Source organism: Sciurus vulgaris, assembly GCF_902686455.1.
Source record: "Sciurus vulgaris genome assembly, chromosome: 10".
In the NCBI taxonomy this organism is placed as follows: Eukaryota; Metazoa; Chordata; class Mammalia; order Rodentia; family Sciuridae; genus Sciurus; species Sciurus vulgaris.
Genome location: NC_136470.1, coordinates 47,989,489 through 48,010,067, shown reverse-complemented (window position 1 = coordinate 48,010,067; position 20,579 = coordinate 47,989,489). Strand labels below are relative to the sequence as shown.

Genomic DNA, 20,579 nt, shown 5'->3' with positions numbered 1-20,579 from the left:
TCAGTCATCTCCATGGTGATGAGTTACATCTTGTGAATTGCTACTAGTGACACAGAGGCCCCCTGCTGGTCCTCCTCACTACTAGAAGAAGACAGTTCACTGCTGGGACTAGAGTAGAAAAGGAGCAATAGTGGGACAGATTACAGTGCTGCCAGCACCCCCAGCTGCAAATTATTTTTTTGAGAAGAACTTATTAAAAACCACCCCTATAATAGATTGTTCTATCTGACTGCATATGATAACAGTCATTTCTTCTACATATGCATTCAATAGGTTTCTACCATGTTCTGCTTTGCACTGGATAATCTTCTATCAAAGCAGAAAATTAGCTTGACTATAAAGGCTAGTTTACATTGATATTTATTACACAAATAAATGGTCCCTTTGGTTTACTATCACAATGAAGGTTGGTGGAAAGGAATGAAGCAGTTTCTCCCTGCCAAATCAGTGGAACATGAGGAGACTCCTGTGCGCTATAGCAGTAGTGAGGTGAATCATTTGAGTCCAAGAGAAGTCACTACAATGCTGCAAACTGACTCTGCAGGTAACTATATGGCAGCTGTTGGATACCTGGTAGAGGAAGAAATGACTTAAGTTTTCTGTAAAGTGCTTTGGGATTTATGGATCTTATATCTTTTTTATATGTTAAAGATGAGCTATATTCTGAAGGTAGACTTTTAAAAAAGATGACCTTGACATAGTTATTTCTGTATCTTTAAGTTCTGTTCATAAAATTGGAACATTCATTTCTAAAGACTGGGCATTTTGTTTCTTAACCTGGGTTTTGGTGTTGTTTTGTTTGGAGTAGGGTAAGAGTGTTAAGACTGGGAACAGGAAAAAAAGAAAGAGCTTTATAGTATCCTGTTATCCTAGTATACATTTGAATATTTTAAACATTTACTAATTTTTGAAAAGAAAAAAAATCTGATGTTTTTTTCCCAAGACTAATACTTATTTTAATAATGAAATATTTATATTTTTAATGAAATACTACCTTGATTGAAAGAACATATATAGTCTTGATGCAAAATTACATGAAGGAGACTTTCTGGCAAATTAATTTATTACTGTGACATACTAGAAAACAGTAAGTTTTTTAAAAATTATTTTTATTCTAATTAGTTGTACATGTCAGTAGAATGCATGAATACATTTTGATTTTATTTCTTGCAAGTGGGAAATTAATAAGTCTGTTGATAGCAATAACCATGTCATAGAGAAGTGTTTTAGTGTAACCTGCAGCTACCACCTTAAATTATGTAATCTCTGTATTAGGGAGATAACTCTTCTAGTGTGTTTTGTGATATCTGCAGAGTATGCACAGCCACTTGTGGGAGGAATCGTTGGTACACTTCATCAGAGATCTACCTTTAAACCAGAAGAAGGAAAAGAAGCAGGCTATGCAGACCTCGATCCTTACAACTCTCCAGTGCAGGAAGTATATCATGCCTATGCTGAACCACTGCCGATTACTGGACCTGAGTATGCAACCCCCATCGTCATGGACATGTCAGGGCACCCCACAGCTTCAGTTGGCCTGCCCTCCACATCCACTTTCAAAGCTACAGGGAACCAACCTCCCACTCTAGTGGGAACTTACAATACACTTCTCTCCAGGACAGATAGCTGCTCCTCAGCCCAAGCTCAGTATGATACCCCAAAAGGTGGGAAGCCAGGTCCAGCTGCCCCAGATGAAATGGTGTACCAGGTGCCCCAGAGCACACAGGAAGTATCAGGAACAGAAAGGGATGTGGAGTATGATGTTTTTAAAGAAATCCTTTGAAGGTAATGCTGCTTTTTACAAAGCATCAATTTAAAGCACATGGCCTTTTTTTTTTTTTTTAGTTGTAGTAATATATAGAATGTATTACATATCTGTCACTGAAGTGGTTGGGAAAATGTGGTGCCCAAGGTACATGAAACTACTTATCTCACTTAAAAGGTGTTGCTGTGGCACAATTACTGCTTGCCTGATAAATTTTGAACATCTGCTTGTTACTACTGTAAAACACTATTTTTAATACAGAAAAAGCTCCCTATAATGCACTTCAGAGAAACTGAAAATCACTGAGAGTATTTATTACCAATGCTGCAGGTACATTAATGAACTCAAGAGATGGTTCTATTAGCCTGACTGGCAATAATGCATGGTACTGTTCTTGAAATATCTAATGGCTTGAATTATCCCTTTGTGAAAGGTGGGTACTCTCATGTTTTCCTCTTCTTCTTTTCTATATTACTTTCTGGATTCTTTTTTGAAAATACTTAGTGAGATAAGGTTTAATTTGACCACAACTGTACACACTGGTCTCCCCTTAGGAAGATCTATGTTGGAAACTCGGACTTTGGAGTGACTGACTTTTCCCCTTCTTGACATTTTTAAGAGCTGTAGCACTTCATCAACCTGGTCTCATCTCCACTCATTCTTTCTGCCCCAGACCCCCATTCATGTGTTTATGAAATATTTTATTTCAGTAGGTGTTGCTAGCGTTATCAGTCTCATGAATTGAGATCCTCTGATGTCTTCAAGTATACTTCTTAAGGTGGAAACAAAAGAGAAACAATTTACAATTTAGAAAAGTTCTAAGGGAGACTCTCCCCTCTTAACCTAGTAGTAATATAAATTACCTTACAAAACTCCAACAAAAAAAATAACCAGAACTTGTGCTCTTTCATTTCTTATTTATACACACACACACACACACTTTTTTACAGTCTCATGGTATTTTATAATTTTAGTCAAATAAAATATTTTCTATTTTCAGTTTTCACCAGTAAAATAGTATAAGAAATGGAAATCCAACATGTATTCTTCGGTAGTGTGATTGTGCCTTTTGTGTGTGGTACAAGGTGTCAGTAGTCCTTTATGTCATAGCTAGGGAACAGACATAATCACATCCTGCCAATGAAATTGTTTTTGATACCTCCTGGCAAATTCCTTATTGCCACTTGTTCATGATGTGCCCAGAACTAGTTTCAGATGGAGTAAATTAGGTATCATCTGTAATATATTAGTTTGTAGTGCAAATCCCATCTTTAAATATCTTTAGACTGGCGACTGGCAAGACAATGTAAGCTCACCATATGATAAAAATATATAAATTTGACATTCCCTCTACTGTAAACCTTAGTGTGTAGACTAAATGTTAAAATGTATTTTCCCATGAAGTTCTAGACATTTCTGTTGGCTCATGCCACAAGATTATGATGTTTGAATAAAGTTGAACAGTATTCATTTTGCTTACTTCCACAAGTGCATCAGTATTTTTAAAAAATTGCTTCTAAATGAGAACTGTTTCTTTCTGCAGCTTCCCTGCCTTTTCCTTGTATAATTTTGTTGGTTTGATTTTCATTTTTCAAACTTAGAGGCACAATTTCACAATTGAAAAAATCAGTTCATATTTTTAAACAAAAAGCACAGATGTACTTTTATTAAACCATAAGTGAATTTGTAAAGCACATATATTAATGCAGTTATCCCCTTTCATGTGGGAACAGAGTAAACCATTTTGTTGTTTATATTTTTTCTTAGTACACAGGGAATATACTTTTCCTCAAGTCATATGCCTGTTTGAAGCTTTAAGAGAGATGTTTCAATAACTGCTTCATTTTCCCAAAGAAACTTGCTATTTTTGTATAGTTGTATGACCTGATCGTTTTCCCTGGAGCTTTTTTTTTTTTTTTTTTTTTTTTTTTTTTTTTTTTTTTTTTTTTTTTTTTTGGAGCTTTTTTTTTTAATCTTTCTTTCTTTCTTTCTTTTAATGAGAGGCAAATGTTTTCTGAAATGATGCATATTTTAAGACTTGATTCATATTGCCACTGTGCTGTTGTCCTTGAACTACCAATGATTTTAATAAAATACATAGTTTTTACTATTTTTATATATTTTACTTTCCAGATGAATTGCTGAGCCTGATTCAAATGGTTTTTCTGGTTTTGTACTTTTAGTTTGTTTTCATGTTAGAATTGTTTGTTCCTGGTTTTTAGTACATTTATGTCTGATATATACAGCTTTGGAGACAATCAAGTAACAACTAAAATGTGAAAGTAACCATTGTTACTTTGTTGACAAAATTCCCTTGAATTTTTATTCTTTGCTTGAAATATTTAAGACTTAATCACAGTGGGTTATTGGATTAAATTTTTTCTTGATAATACAAATAGAGAATCAGACAATGATGTGGCAAGTGGCCATTAGGCCTATAGGTTTCATAAAATTACAATGACTTTGCTGTTACTTGATTCTAGGATTCAGCACAGTTAAAGACATTGTGAATTATGATTTACATTTTATTAAATGCTGTAAATCTAAATCTTGTTGAATGTGCCAGGTCTAGTCCAGTTATTTAAGTTCACATTTCACTATTTGCACTTTGCATTGAACAATGGGTTTATTCACTGATGAAAATGGTTCAAGTAGAGAATTTATACAAGAGTTAAAAAATATAACATTATATGTACACTTGCCTCTCCTCTTCCCTCTGGAGAAGAGCAGAATGTGAGGCCATCAATATGAATGTGGCCACAGAGCTGTGGAGAGTGGTAAGACCAGAGGACCTTTGCCTTCATTCCACACTGTCACCTGGAGAGCTAAAGGGCTATAGAAATATCATGTCACATGAGGCACCTAGAAAGAACCAGTAAATTATGTGGGACATTGAAAGCTTTTCCCAACTCTTAAGAGAACTGATGACCCTCTGCCTTTTAAAAAAAAAAAAAAAAGAAAAGAAAATAAAGAAAATTATTATTTGCTCTGCTTTTTGATTCTGAACTTGAAGTCTCTAAACTGAAAAATCCAATTGGATGGTTATTAAAATACTTTTTAGGTCAACTATGGCACCAATTCTCATTTAATCCAACTTGTGACTAGTTTCTTTTACTTTTTTCTTTTATTTAGCACTGGGAATGGTAGAAAGAAAACATGTATTGAAATATATATTAGAAATAAAAATGGCTTGGTGTCAGTTATATTCTCTCAGAATGTACTTTTCTTACCTCGGCATGTACTGTAGTCACTCAGATTTGTATATGTTGCTAGAATAGATTGTATAAATAGATTTTATTGTGTTCATGTGTTTTTAATAAATTGTATATATGTGTCTTGCTCAGATTATTTGGCTTAAAGAACCTTGAGGTTTATAGGTTTTGTCATACTACACAAAATATCAGATTTCTCAATATTAACTTCAGTCATCAATTTTATGTCCATTATTATACAGTGATTATACCAACATTTGAAAATGCTACTATTGTTTTCCTTAATTTTTTTTCCTATGGCCAGACCCATCCTTTCTGAAGCTTGATTTGTTTTATATAAACTGTACTTCAGCAGCCAAGCCACCACCTATAGCTGTGTGTTGTAAGGGAAATATACCACTGAATACAGTGGATTCTGGTCTAGAACCACCTTTTCCCCTTCCAGATCATCAGAAGAATCAAATAAAACTGGAGCACTATGCAAACATATGCTGGTATTAACAGAACACAATCCTTCCAGTCAGTGTCTGAACTCAGTTAAATAAATTACTAGTTTTCTCTGCCTCACACTGCTTTTAAGTATTTCACTTTGGCCCTTTGTATAATCTCAAGCAGGATGCTTGTTGGTTACATTGATGTTTCCCATTTATATCTGTTTTTCAACCTAGTAATTCTTTAACTCAGACCTCTTCTAACAGCTTTTCATTCCATCCTTCTTATAAACTCTGCTCTTCTCTTTCTCCTTTATCTCTTATTCTCCCCCCCCCCCCCCCCAAGGGAGCTTTTGGTTCTATTTGTAAAATTTGGAAAAGAAATCAGGTCACCACTTTTGTAGGACTAGCTTATTTGCATCCAGTTGGATGCTTTGGTGTACCCAAGACAGCCATGTAACCTTTGCAGTTGAAGAGTAATTGTGTGAAAAATTGGGATTTTTCATTAAAATACTTAAGTCTGAAATCAGCTTGACTTTTTTTTTTTCCCTCCCCCTTTGGCACTGGGGATTCAACCCAGGGTTGCTTTACCACTGAACTACATCCACAGCCCTATTTATTTTTTGAGATAGGGCCTAACCAAGCCCCTGAGGCTGGCTTTGAACTTGGGATTGTCTGTGTCAGCCTCCTGAGTCACTGGGATTACAATGTGCACCCCCAGCCAGGTGCAGTGGAACATGCCTGTAATCCCAGTGGCCCTGGAGGCTGAGGCAGGAGGATCACAAGTTCAAAGCCAGCCTCAGCAATTTAGCAAGGCACTAAGCAACTCAGTCAGACTCTGTCTCTGAATGAAACAAGGGCTGGGGATGTGGCTCAGTGGTTAAAAACCCCTGACTTAAGTCCCTGGTCCCCAAAAAAAAAAAAAAAGTGCACCACCATGCCTGGAAGCTTGATTGTTAAGGGTAAATTTGCTTTGTTGTCTTCCTTACCTTTCCCAATTTACTTCAAAAAAAAAAATGAATAATGGATAAATTATGCCAGGCAAAATGTTTTCAGTTTTCCCTTCCTGGAGCTTCCCTAGTTTAGCTTCTTTTTAGAGTTACACTGTTTTGTTTAAAATAATACAAAGCAACCAGACTGTAGTAATTGAATTAGTTATTTACTCATTCAGAATTTCACATTTTGCCAATTTCCTTTAACTTAAAAGAAAAATAACTTCTTTCCTTCTACCAAATTATGACTCATCACAATCATGATTTAAGTAATGGCAGGGAGCAAGAGGGGGAGGATTAAACCAGTGTGAACTTAGGTTTCCACAGCCAGGTGGTTGCACATTGCTAGAGCAAGGCACAGTCATATTCCAGTTTCCCACCTGCCAGGTTCAGTAGCCAGGCAGACCTCTCAGAATCCCACAGTAGTCAAAACTGGTGAACTCCATCTCCTTACTTATTAAGGAGTCACATCCTTTCAGAAGTCTAAGATGACATTAACTATAAAAAGGTGTTTTAAAACACCTCAAAACAGTAGCTTATTTTTTAAAAATGATGCAATTAAAACTTTATTTCCCTGATATCTTAATTAGACCTTTCTTGTTTTTCATAAATATATTCACATAAATTAAGCTGGTAGTTATGAGTCACCAAGCAACCACAGACTTCATATACATAATTTGACAAGTTTATCGAATATATTTAAAAATAAACTAAAAATTGCAGTATAAAAATAAAACTAATACTGTTAGAATCCTTCTGAGTCTGTAGGGTCAATCTTGCGTCAAGTTGATTACAAAGTTTTTTTCTATAATGTCTTTCAAAAAGAGCTGTTCTGCAGTCAAATTGTGATAAGCATTCTGAAGAAGAAAAACAATGTAAGATTACCATCAGTCCCAATCCCAAAATATTAACACAGCAATGGAATGTTGTGGGTCTTAAAAGTTCTGTATAAAAACTTCAAAGGCTAAGTTACAAGTCACACGGACTTATGTTGCCTTCCTACTTTCTTTTTCCTTGTTCATTCTTGTGCAAGAGCTTTCCCTGAAGCCCCCTCTTTCCACTTAAACTATCACTTGAGTGGAGGCTTCTTCAGAACCTCTGATGTCCCGTGATATAAATCTAGGAGCCAAAATTTTAAGTCAGAAAGGGTTTTTTATAAAAGCACCAGTTGGAATTCATTTTTTAAAAAAAGTTGTCCTGAACATAATAACCTCCTATAAAGAATGGTTCAGTTTAAGATGTATTTAAAAAATACATCTGGGGGTTGTAGCTCAGTGGTAGTGTTTGTCTTATATGTGCAAGGCCCTGGGTTCAAGTCCCAGCACCATAAAAATTGAAATTAATTCTATTCTATTGATAGGGAGTTGTTTAAACATTTTGTTATTTATATGACACTTGTAGTCCCATAAGTGTTACAGGAAAGATTAGAGATTGGAGAAATGAGCCAAAAGTCTGTTCTAGGTACCTAAACCTTGAATATTCAAGTGTTTGGTTTACAGCTGGGAGCCTGAGTCTGGAGGGACAAAAGACAGGAATAAAATCCAGCCTGAATACTACTGGGGGACTGATTTCATGAGATATATCCATATATAACAGATCATTTCATATTTCAATGTTAAGGTACAGATAACATTTTAATCCTTTCCCTTAGGGTAGCCTACTAATCTAAGAATTAAAAAAATAAAATCCTTCTCACTCAATTGAAATCCTCAGGATTAAATTTACCACTATTGATCTCTATTCAAGAAAAGACATGATCTAGTGAAAAGGCAACCTTTTTAACCATGAAAATTCTTTTACCAGGCTATATTGTTCTAGACCATCTTCTCTAACAATAACAAAAATACATGAAGGGCAGGGCTGTAGCTCAGTGGTAAAGAGCTTGTCTAGCATGCACAAAACCCTGGGTTCAAGAACTAGCACCACAGGAAAAAGAAACACATGAAAAGAGTTGCTGTGAGCATAGCCCTCTTTGGGGTAAATTTGTACATCTCATACACAGAAGCTTGTATGTATATTTAAATAGTGCAAACATGATATGATATCTAAGGCTTGTTCCCTATATGGTTTTGGTGCACTTGGTATTAACCATGAGATTCTACCAAGGTCTCAGACCCACAATTTAGGAATTGTTGTTATAGTAAAATAGCCTATTGACTTGAGTCCTAATTTCAGCCCTCCATAGCTCTGTAGCCCCCTTCAAGCTCTCAAACCCTCAAAACTTTTCCATTAGTAAAGTGAAAGTGAGAAAATATGGGCTTTTCAACAATAACAAAGATTATACCAAAGTGTGTTATGATGTGTGTGTATATTACCTTATCCATCAAAGACATGGTGGCATTTCCATAGTAGTGCAAAGGACTCTTGAGGTCAGAAAAATTATATTTAAAACCAGCTAGGTGGACTTCATGACATATGTGAAATGCCAGTGCGATGGCAATAATTCCTGTCGTTGGGTGTTTGGATTCCTAGGAGAGAAATTAAAAACTTTTTCAAAAATGCAAATGAGTCCCTTGTTTCCAAAACATTTTGTGTTGACCTAGTCATGAAACAAGGATTTTTGAACATTTAGGTAAAATAAATATTAAGTTAAATCCTCATCAGTTAGCCCCCAAGCAGCCAACCATCATCCACAGAACCTACACGATCACCCGGCAGACTCTTCACTCTAATGAAACAATTCTCCAGTCATCCAGCACCAGAATAAAGCAAAAGAAAATATTCTTGCCTGGTCATGTTAAACGAATGGCCAGAGTCTCAAGCAGACATTGAGTGGATCTAGCCACCCAATTGTGCTTGTCCCATTCCTACTTTTCAAGATGACATAAATTTATTCTTCAACAGCCCATCTTCCTACTCTAAATTGACAATTTAATCCTTATTTCTGTATGAAAATGAAAGCAACAGCTATATCACCTTCCTAACTCCAAATCTACCATCTTACCTGCATCTTTACCTACACTTGCAGCTCCCACCTCTTCACAGTGGACAAGATGTCTCTGTTAGTGCTACACCTGATCCCTTCACTAGTGTACATATTCCACCTCTGCTCAACAACGAGGCTTCTACCCTTAACCACTTTCTCCCCTTATCACCAATATTTTCCTCTAATGAATCAGTTTCTTTAGAATGTAAACAAACTTCTTGACTCTATGTCACCTTCCAACTGTTATTAATTTCTTAAAAATTTTTAGTACCAGTGTTCTCTAACCACAGAAATATTTTGGACTACATTATTGTCCTTCCTTACTTTCTAGCTTCTGTAATATTTTTAACTGTGCTGTGGTGTGAATGTGATACCCCAAATGTCCATATCCATATGTAAAGGTTTTGTCACAATGGTAGCACTAGTTGGAGGTGCTATGGGCCTTTAAGAAGTGGAGCCTGGTGGGAGGCCCTCAGGTAATTAGGGGTGTGCCCTCAACAGGGATTGTGGGACTCTGGTCTCTTCTTTCTGTGTCCTGGCTCGAGATGTGAGAATACACTCCACTCCAACATACACAGTGATGTGCCATACTTGCCAGAGGTCCAAAGCATGGAGCCACTCAATCTTGGACTTACTTTGTCCAAAAATATACCTTATTTTCTTCATGAGTGGCCTATTTCATGTGTTTCATTGCAGTAACACAAAGCTTCCTAATGAATGCTTCATACTATTCTTTTTAGCCTGAAAAGCTATGCACTTGTCCTGAAGCCAGTCCTGCTATGGTGAGCACAAGCCTGTGCACCAGCCCACCCAGTTACTCTCCTTGCTGCAGAAGACTGAAGATAAGGTTCTAAGAGATAAGCCAATTGAACACACAAACCCCAGGAAAGCCCTGCAAGGGGTGGGGGTGGAGGAGAACCCAAAAGACAACAACAAAAATTTAAAGCTATTTTCCTTTTATTGTGAAAAACAAACATAATATCCACAGGTATCCAATCTTACTATTTCAGGTAGAGCCCTCAGAAACTACCTCATGAGCCATGGTTCTCATAATTTCTGAAAGGTTCCAGGACCCTCTATTCTACCTGAGCTGAATCTGCAGTTTGAAATCATGCAAACATACATACCTGATTTTTGGGAAAAGATTTTGGAAAATTAAGTAGTTCATAAGCTGCTGTTCTGATAATGGAAGGATCTAATATTCTGATTTGATAAGGTTGGTAGATCAAATTTAAGGCTGGTTTCTTCCAAAAACCACTAGTATTCTGAAATAAAGGGTATAGAAAATAAAATACAGTTGCTTTTATTTTTTTTAAGGAAAATTACCAAAAGAATCTGAAGGCAGATCAATTTTGCCAACTTACTATTTTGCCACCTGATAACAATTCCAGTAGCCACTTTAAGTCAAGAAGTTTAAAAGCAGCCAGAATCACCGTACTATTGGGGTCATTGTGACTGGGATCTGAAAAAACAGATTCTGGATAAAAAAGTCGGAAGGTTGTTCTTCTCCCAACATCCTCTTCATGTCCTAAAACAGGACCATTGTTCATTCTGTGGGTAGGAAGACACACAAGATATGTAAACAGGTGGAGGACAAGCCATGTTCATTACAGTTCTCAGAGGTTTCAGAATTGGACAAATAGCCATTTACCTGTGTTCTGAAACCACACAGCAACTGATCTATCTTTTACATGTAATGGCCATGGAGATGATTCCTGTCAAGAACTAGCTGTTTGCTCAAAGGCAGAAATATTAATCTGTATTTGAAAACTAATTGTGGAGCCAAGGATAATTCAATTTTACCTTCAGGAAAACTGAAGACTAAGAGAGATGGGAGCACAGAATACTAGAGTTAAAAGAGACCTTGGAGGACAACCACAGAAACACCCTTAGATTTACACGAGAGCCCTGAAGACCTGAGAAAGTTATATGGCTGTGGTCACAGTGTCATTGCACATGGATGTGTGTCTAAGCAACTGACAGGTAAGAAGAATCACATTCAAGCTGGCTGGAAGACCCATCAAAATTGTGCTGCTCTCAAGTGAAGGAAATGTATTGGAGCACAATGAATGAAGGTCTGTTGCTAGAATGAACTGAAGAACCACAAAGGATCTACTGTCAGGTTTGTGTACGCTCAAAGCCAAGGTCAGACATGCACTATTTATGCACACACTATGAAAGCATGCTATAAAAAAGGAATTCTTTGTTTCCAAAACAGTGTCCCCTAGGAGGATAAATACTGCTTTGCTCTTTGCCACTGACTTCGTGTAATATAAGACAGTCTTAACATTTGAAATGACTTTCAAAATTTTGTCCATGTTGTTTTCCTACAAGGGCTTGCTATGGTTTTAAACAGATTTAGACAGTTTATAAGTAGAGAAGTTTGTGAATGCTTCAAAATTATTTTGTAGGTGAATTATCAAAGTTTCCTGAAAATAGAAAATAAGGTGACCTTGCTCTGCAGAAATCAGCAGTACTCCAGAACGCTGCCAGGTCACCCTAATGTGTTGCCCCCATACACTAGCTTTCCCACAGAAAACTATTCTTAGCTACTCCTCATACCCACACTTAGACCAAATGATGACCTTACTTCAACCTTTCATTGAGAAAACAAGAACATCTTTATTTTCCCACCACTACATCTAAAGGAACACTGGTCGCTCCAACCACAATCCTGGTTCCTCTTTGCATTACAAAAGATTAACCATGCTTGCACTCTGGACCCTATTCCCCTCTCTCTCTACCACACTTTCTCCACTCATTTCCATTAGTTTAACAATAAGCTCCAGCACCTACTACCATCACAAAAGAAAAGAACACAACAGATCTCTCCTTGATTCTGTAACCATCTCCAACTACCAGTTCATTTTCCAGAGCAAAATTTCTCAGAAGAGTTGATGAGACTAATTTCTCCACTTTCTCATCTGCATTCTCTCTCCAACCCATTCCAATCAGGCTTTTTGCCATAGCATGCCTTTAAATTTGCTTTTGTCAAAGTAATAAAGAGTTTCAGATTGACCACCTCATGGTCTCTCTGTCCTTGTTTTATGTGACCTCTCCTCACCATTGGGATGCAGTTGATATCTCTCCCTATGACCTAAAACACTGCTCTCTCAGTTCTGTGATCAACTCCTCATCTTCTTCCTCCTTCACTGGTGGATCCTCTCTATCCCCTTTAACTTTGATCAGTCTCCCTCTACATGTTAAGCTCTACACCTGTCCTGGGCCCTCTTTTCTCAAAACCTCAGTCTCTTCCTGGAAACTCTCACCAAGTCCATAGTGTAAACATAGCTCATAGGCCTCTCACCAATGAAACTAAATTTCTGCTTGACTTATCCATGGTGTGTCTCATAAGCATCTCAAATCTAACATATAAACAGAGAAAATCTTATTCTTCTAAATCTACTCCTGCTCCTATCAATAAATGATAATCACTATCCAGCCAACCTTTAGGTTGAAAACAGTAGGCAATGCCCTTGGTTGTTTTATTCCCATTAGTCCTCACATTTAGTAAAGCAATAAATCCTGATAAGCCCAGGTCTTTAACATGTCTCCAGTCAGCCACTTGCCTACTTCTCCCATCTATCCTGAGCCAAGCCATCATCTGTCCTACCCAAACGTAGCACCTTAGATGAATATCTCCTTCCCATCCTTGTCGCTCACATTCCATTGTCTATGTTGCAGCTGGGATATTTTAAAGAACTAGACTGCATTCTTCTCTTACTTAAAACCTTTTAAAAGCTTCCTATTGTCCATAAAATCCAAGCTTTTAATCCTAGTTTACAAAATCCTGCACAGCCTGCTCCTTGCCACCTTTTTAGCCTCTGATTGCACCCTAGCTGCTGCCCTCAAACTTTACTGGAGTTTTGCTGCTTACTCAAACACAGGATCCTATCCTGCTCTTCCCTAACCTTCATGTGGCTCATCCTATATGGTCACCTAGGTCCAGCTTAAGTATCTCGTCAACATGGTCACTCATTCCCAAATACCACTCAACTATTCTTTGTGATCTTTTTCTAATTGGATATATGATACAATACATTTTCTCATATAATTGCTGTTTTCTTCCCTGCAGTAGAATGTAAGCACCACAGGGAATAAGAGTACCATTCTTATCCACTGCTCTCTCCCTTATGGCTAAAAATGTACCTGGAATATTAAGGGGACCTAATAAATATTTGCTAAATCAGTGACCTGAAATCTAGGTGTTACTCTAGCCAACTACTGAGAGAGAAGGTTGAGTAATCAAGAACATAAATAAATTGAAGCAACTTTTAAAACGCAGCTGTCCTAAAGTAGGAAGCCATATTCTCTTCAAACCATTCTAGGTTGGCAAAGGTGAAATATATTTACCTTATTATTACATCATAGGAGTCGATTATCTCACCTAAGGTCTTATTCTTCAAAACTCCTCCATTGCCCACCACCACACACTTTTTACACGGCACCCTGTTGGGCAAATAGACAAGTCAGAGATTGAGCCATCTTTAACTGAATAGGATAATTCCAAGAACCTGTTCCTGCTTTCAGGAACCCTATGCCAAATTTCACAAGTAGAAAAGGAACCAATCGTGAACCAAAAGGTGTAGCTACGTATCATATACATGTAAGAGTCAAGAAATAATATTCTATAGGAACAGTGTGTGCTCATTGTCAACAAATACCTCTCAGCAGCCCATTCTCTCATGTAATTCTTGTAACCACTCATTGAGATACATAAACCTAATATTCCCATTACACAAATGGAGAAATAGGTTCATAAAACACATAACAATTCAAAGTTACACTTCCAAGAGGTGGAACTAGCATCTGCATACAAAATTAGTGCACAGGAGACCCCTCCACCTAGAATTCTCCTTGTTGTTATTGATACCAGTATATTTTACATTATGTACATATGCATTTTTTGCCAGTGTTACCCATTCCTCTGAGATTCTATCTCTGGTTTTCTGTTGCATCTCATAAGTGACAAAGCAGATGATAGAATCTGGTGGGGAAAGGGCAGCCTGCTGTACCCTGCCCATGCTCACTTCAATTTCCCAAACATGGACTGGTCCTTGGAGCTTAACCAAAACAAACTACAAGTGCACTCTGTGTTCCTGGCAAAGAGCTTTAAAGTAGGCCACAAAGGGGGACTTCCTGTTGCTGGCTAGGATCAGCCTAGAAGCACATATTGTATAGTGCTAACTCTCAGAATACATGGCCCTGGCCCATCTACCTCCTAGCAGTTAACTAAACAGGCCTGGAGAAATGACAAACAAACAAACGAAATCCTTCTCCTCTAGGGAACAAAACTACAGAAGGAAAGGCTTTTGAAGCTGTCCTTCCTCATGATATGGAAAGTCTAAAGAAAATCTTTTTTTCTCTAAGAACCATGAAATCAGCAGCTCAGTTCAACTCAAGACCTTAAAGTGTCTAGGAAATTAATGAGTAGCAAAATTGTACAAATGCTGTAGAATATTTAAATAGAGAATGTAGTAACTATTTAAAAGAGCCCAGCACTGGGCAAGTTAAGAAGAGACTGTACACATTCCTACATTCACAAGCTTACCTTTCTTACATGTAATTTGTATCCCTCATTTATTATTTTATAAATTTTAATGCTAACATTTTAAAAACAATACATTTAATTGGGGTTCTTAGCTCTCAAATATTAACAAGTCATGTCTAAATCAGGGTCTTCAGACAAGTACGAGAAGCACTGGTTTCACAGGTAGCAGGGATTTGGGAGGCACCCAATAAACTGTATGCCCAAAACCTCACGTGATGAACATGTAACCTATCACAGTGTGTTCTAGAAGTGTGTGTTTGTTTACATCTGTTTGTTTTCAATTAAGAAAGTAACCTATCTAGATGCCTTATTAACAAGTTTGACTTTAGTCCCGATCTCAGGAAGCCAACTTTATCAAAGGCTCGCTACTCTGGGGCCATGGCTAAAAGGTGAACATTGTTGAATATTGAGAATGCTATTCTCTATGTCACTGCCATTGTCCTCACCTGGTCCATCCCATGAATGCTCTATGGCAGGGGTCAATTCCCACGCTCACAGTTTGCTTAGCCTTCCTTAAGCAAAGGGGTTGTCAATTGGAAATCAGAAGCTGAACCTCCTGAAGCTAGCTAGCTCCATCTCTCCACTGGGAATGCTAAGCATGTTGTGGCACTGGGAAGCTGGTAGCTGAAAACAAACAGAACTTAAACAACATCTGTTCACAAGAAGAAAACTAACCTGTACAGGGGAAGGATATCTATAATTATGTATCCATTCTAATCCTCTCCTTCCAATATAGGCTGGAGGCCACTGCCTAGACAAGAGAAGGGTTGCCTTGTCCTGAGTCCAGGGGTCCTAGGGGCTCTAGCATCCATCCTGGCCTACAGTCCCCAATCTTCCAAGAAGCTGCATGCCTCCAACTACACAGATCAAGGCCATCAGCATACCCCCAGGGTCTCACCCTGGTACTTCAACAAAGGACTTCCGACCTACAAGTCTTCTCTCTGAAGTTGTCCCCAAAAAGAGGTAACTTATCTCAATCCCAGATTTGACCAGTTCCATTATGTCACTTAGCAATGAACTGATGGGTTGAATCTCAATGTTTACACAAGCTTCCCCTTTATCAGACTAGATTGCAGATGGTCATTAAGTCCTAGGTCATGTTTGGCATCATAATCTCAGGCTTACCCAAAGGGCATCTGTCATATTACACATACCATCTGTTGTACTACGTGTGACACATCACTGGTCTCCCTCAAGCTCAAGGTCCTAGACCTCCTCCCATAGATCCTACTGATTTGCCTCCAGCCAAGAGAAAAGGGGAGTCTAGGGCTGCAAGTGATCTCTGGCAGGATCTTCCAGGAATAGTTACCAAGACGGCCTCATTTGTTGTGCTCAGCCTTCCCAACCTCCTTCTGCTTATGGTCTCAGCCATTTCAAAGAGTTATGAAACATGGAATCACACAGACTATGTCTCACTCAAGAAAACTCCCAATCCAAAGACTCTCTTCACACTTTAATGTTACCACATTTTCAGGAATTTCACTTTCTGTGTTCATCTCTGCCAGCGTCATAGGGGACAGGTGGAAGAAAGGAAAGACCCTTACTGAAGAAAAAACTGGCCAATGCCTTCGAAAGGAAACCATGTCAATGAAATCACATGCTTCAGTTGATTGTTAAGTGAGTGCATGGAGGTCATTTTTCTCATTTATGTCAGAAGAAGCAGGTACCTGTTACTCCAGCTTGGGAACTATTTAGGAAATGGACATGCCTCAAACTGCTTACCCAGAAAAACAAAATAATTCCAGAGTGCCTGTACGTGTTAATGGAAAATCTGAAAAGCTGCTGAAGAGCAGTGGTAAAATATTACACTTCCCTCAGGTGAAAGGCATGTTCCCATAAAGTCAGGCAAAGCCAGCAGAGGGAAGCTAGGCAGAGGGAAACAATATAGAGGAAAGAAACTTAAGCTGCCCATGTCAAATCATTGATGATATGTCTTCTTTTCTGAATGCTTTCAGACCTTCATCTCTCCCTTTGGCAGCATCCTATGCATGAAAGCACATCAGTCCAACTTCAATGTTAGCACTCTACGGCAGATCGCGTTAGTCATGTTCCAAATGCACATCACCCTCTGTGCCAGGCAGCAGAGCTGTGCTTCCAGAAGCCTATAATGGTGAGCTCATTTCCTCTGCGAATAGCTGGCCTCGAGATAGCCATGTGACTCATCCCTGGGCAATAAGACACTAGGAAACTCTTTCAGATGCTTTCAGAAAAGACTTTTGCCCCTGGCCAAAAAAAAAAAAAGTCTGAGCAGAACACTTTTTTTAACCTTGCCCTTTCTTTCTGCCTAGACTTTGACATGTGACATAGAGTTATAGCAGCTACGACTACTTTACAACTCAAAAGGAAAAGAGTCACAGAAAAGCTACCCTGGAGCCCTAACATCGAGTCACTAGTTCAATCCCACTACCACACTCACTCTATTCAGAGGTTCAGGTTGCTTGCAGTCCAAATATAGGAAGCACCATTCAGACAACTTTGTGTGTGTGAATTGACCATCCCCAGGGTTGTGTAATCCACAGTCAGAGCAGACAGAAGCCGGGTACCCTGCAAACTGGGACCACAAATCTGCAAGTCTGAAACCACGTGTTTATGCAATACATACAACAATAAGTGTTCAAATCATTCTTGGTTAGGAAACTATTTCTTGCATCCTGAAGAACCTAAAATGCTTGCAAGGGACTAGGGGTAGAAGCCTAGCTCCTCATTCCGGGTCCCCCACTTAGTACTTCTGGGAAATTGGCCTTGTGATCTGACCTCTCTGATCTCAACTTTCCCTTTAGTGAAGTAAGGAATTCACTGATGTCATGAATGTTGTTGATCCTTTGGATGTGATCATTTCCCTCTGGTGTGTGTACCACAATTTCTATATCGTTATATAACAATGGACCACAGCAGATGCTAGAAAACAAGTAATGGCGGAACTAGCACCTTCACCACATGTGACTCACTCTGGTAAAATAAAGCCACAACTTCCTGTCACCCTCATGTTCTGCCCCTGGCTGAAAGGCTGCTGCATAAAGAAACCTTTCAAAATAGCAGGACATTAGAGATGCAGACATTGGGATTCCTTACAGGATTAGGACTCTTGTTAACAAATACATTGCTGATATCTAAATCTTTTTTTTTTTTTTTTTTTTTTTTTTTTTTTTTTTGTCTAAGAGTTTGCTCCTGCCTTGCATGGTAGCCAATCTAACCCTGTTTGACTAAGGCAGACATAATAGATTCTGCTTGAGTGAGCAGCCAGGTAGCTTTTGCAAATCGCCATCCATTTAGCCAGCAACTGACTTTACACAGGTGCTTCCGGTGGGTAAGACATTTATGTGTAGTTATTGTATAACCACCTATGCTGCAGAACTAAAATATTCTTAAAATCTGGCACAGTTTCAGAATGCAATGCTGGTGGATGGGGGTGAGAATCTAACTTGTGCATTTTAGTGGGAGCTGAGATTTTGTGCTTCAAGGTTTCTGTTGCATCTAGCTGGGGGATCCCCTGAGGAAAGAATAATACCCTTGGTACCAGGGTGCAGGTTGGTGCCAGGGAGCAATGTGGATCATGGTTTTGGAATATGGGCATACTTTAATTATTCGTCTTTTGTACTGTAATTTACTTAATATATTCTCCATCTATAGTGAATTTCATTTAACAGGGTAGCCTCATGTTATCTGTACTTTGGGAAAGAGGAACTTGAATCTATGTAAAATCAGCAGCAGCAGCAACAAATAGAAAAAAATGTACTGAGCTGTTATTTCAGAGCAGTTACTAATTGACTTTGAAATCCTTAGAATAGCACAGAAACAAATGGGGACCATGAAAATGATAGCACATACTGATAAAAAATAGTTAATTGTGCTTCAATAATCAGGTTTACCTGTCCCTTAAATTTTAAAGGTGGGTACACAGTCCCCTGGAATAAAAGCAATATTTTCCAGTCTATTTTCCAGCTAGGTGTTTGTTGGCTTGTGACTGACTCCTATCCAATGGGATGTCATCAGTGGTTGCTAGTTAATGTTTAACAACCAGTTCTGGGTCGGGGGGCATGGGGGAAGTTCTGGTTTGTAGTGTTTGCCAATCCTCATGGTATATTACTCCCACTATGGCTGATTTCAAGCTCCTACCTTGGTAGCATGAATATAGAAATAGGAAGATGCAGTGCTCACAAGTCACTAGAAGTAATTAAGTATTAATATGTGATTTCTGTGAGATGTCATTAAAGAGGAAGGCAAGTTTTAAAGGGTGGGGATGTGCCCCTCTTCCCTTCTTCCTCCCTTCTGGCAAAAATGCAGATGTAATTGGCGGAATTCCAGCTATCATATTGGACCCTAGGAGAAACCATAGACCGAAGAATGGCCAAGCATAAAAGAGAAAAAGCCTTAGCCCTGATGATCACAAACTGTTAGGGCTAGCCCTGCAACGTTTATCTGTAGACTTCATGTATGCGAAAACGATGAGAACTATATTTCAAGTTTTCCCATCCGCAGTGGAATCTATCCCAACTGAGAGTACCATGCATGCTGTTAGAGATTCTAAACAAAACAAGCACTTGTATCTGGTAGAATATTAAAGGATTCAGACTTGAAACAATAGAAATGTCTGAATCCTTCTAGAGGAGGGAGGGAATATAAAATATAGGGAAATTACTTGAGCAGAAGAAATGGACATAGGTAGTGGGAAGTGGAGGCACTCTCAGTGACAAAGAGGAGAAAGGCAGGGGAAAGAAGACCAGGTCAGCAAGAAGGAAGGAAATGGTCTGGCCAAGGCACACACAGATGGCTGAACACCTGTGATAGAAAATAGCTGAACAGAGCATAGTTTATTTCTGTGATAAAACTAAGCAAGAATAAGACTTCCGGTGACACACCCTCAAGGATTTAGGAGTTCACATTTATAGGACCAAAGACTATAAATATTTGCAGATACTTGCTGCAAATATTTAAGGAATAGCTATTTATCACTCTTAACTCACACCCTGGAGTTAGAGTCGTCTAGGTTCACATACTAGCGCTGACATTTACCTGCTATAATAAACTGGGCATGTTTGCCTTGCCTGTTTCTCAGTTGACAAAATTAGAGAATTGAGCTAAAGCACATATGTCACAGGTCTGTACAAAACAAATCTCTACAAATGAGAGCTATGTAAAATATTAGGTAGAAAAAAATTTATATATATATATGGTTGCCGTTGATATGTGATCAAAATTGAAATGAAATGAATACCACAGTTTTTAAATAAGAAATTAGACTGACAGTCAACATCATACTGAATGGAAGAAAACTGAGAGCATTTTCCCTAAGATTATTCTCACCACTCTTATCAAATATGGTTTAGAAATTCTAGCCAGAGCACTCAGGCAAGAGAAAAAAAAAAAAAAAAAAAAAGAAAAGGTATACACAGAGGAAAGGAGGAAGTTCAGTTTCCTTGTTTATAGATCATGATTCTATACACAGAAAAATCCTAAGGACTTGATCAAACACTTTTAGAACTGATAAACAAATTCAACGAAATAACAAGATACAAAATCAACATACAAAAGTCAGTAGCTTTTTTATGCACCAATAATGAATTCACTGAGAAATAAATCAGGAAAGTGAGTACATTCACCATAGCCATATAAAAATAAGATACCTAGGAATAAATCTAATTAAGGATATAAAAGACCTCTACAATGAAAATTACAAAACACTGAAGAAAGAAATTGAAGAA

The 20,579-nt window shown here is 38.1% G+C and overlaps 2 protein-coding genes across 10 annotated transcripts in view; one reads left to right on the top strand and one right to left on the bottom strand.

Moving 5' to 3' along the window:
- Positions 1-4,732, top strand: part of DCBLD2 (discoidin, CUB and LCCL domain containing 2) — a 91,561-nt gene extending 86,829 nt beyond the window's left edge. For all 3 annotated transcript variants that reach the window (XM_079100541.1, XM_079100540.1, XM_079100539.1), the window contains 2 exons: positions 407-544; positions 1,314-4,732. In XM_079100541.1, the coding sequence (XP_078956667.1) occupies positions 407-544; positions 1,314-1,783 (608 nt within the window). In that variant the 3' untranslated portion in view covers positions 1,784-4,732. The remainder of the gene's footprint in view (positions 1-406; positions 545-1,313) is intronic.
- Positions 4,733-6,548: 1,816 nt separating this feature from the next.
- Positions 6,549-20,579, bottom strand: part of ST3GAL6 (ST3 beta-galactoside alpha-2,3-sialyltransferase 6) — a 55,021-nt gene continuing 40,990 nt past the window's right edge. For all 7 annotated transcript variants that reach the window (XM_079100547.1, XM_079100549.1, XM_079100546.1 and 4 more), the window contains 5 exons: positions 13,680-13,775; positions 10,691-10,877; positions 10,454-10,591; positions 8,716-8,868; positions 6,549-7,257 (listed from right to left, as the gene is read on the bottom strand). In XM_079100547.1, the coding sequence (XP_078956673.1) occupies positions 7,171-7,257; positions 8,716-8,868; positions 10,454-10,591; positions 10,691-10,877; positions 13,680-13,775 (661 nt within the window). In that variant the 3' untranslated portion in view covers positions 6,549-7,170. The remainder of the gene's footprint in view (positions 7,258-8,715; positions 8,869-10,453; positions 10,592-10,690; positions 10,878-13,679; positions 13,776-20,579) is intronic.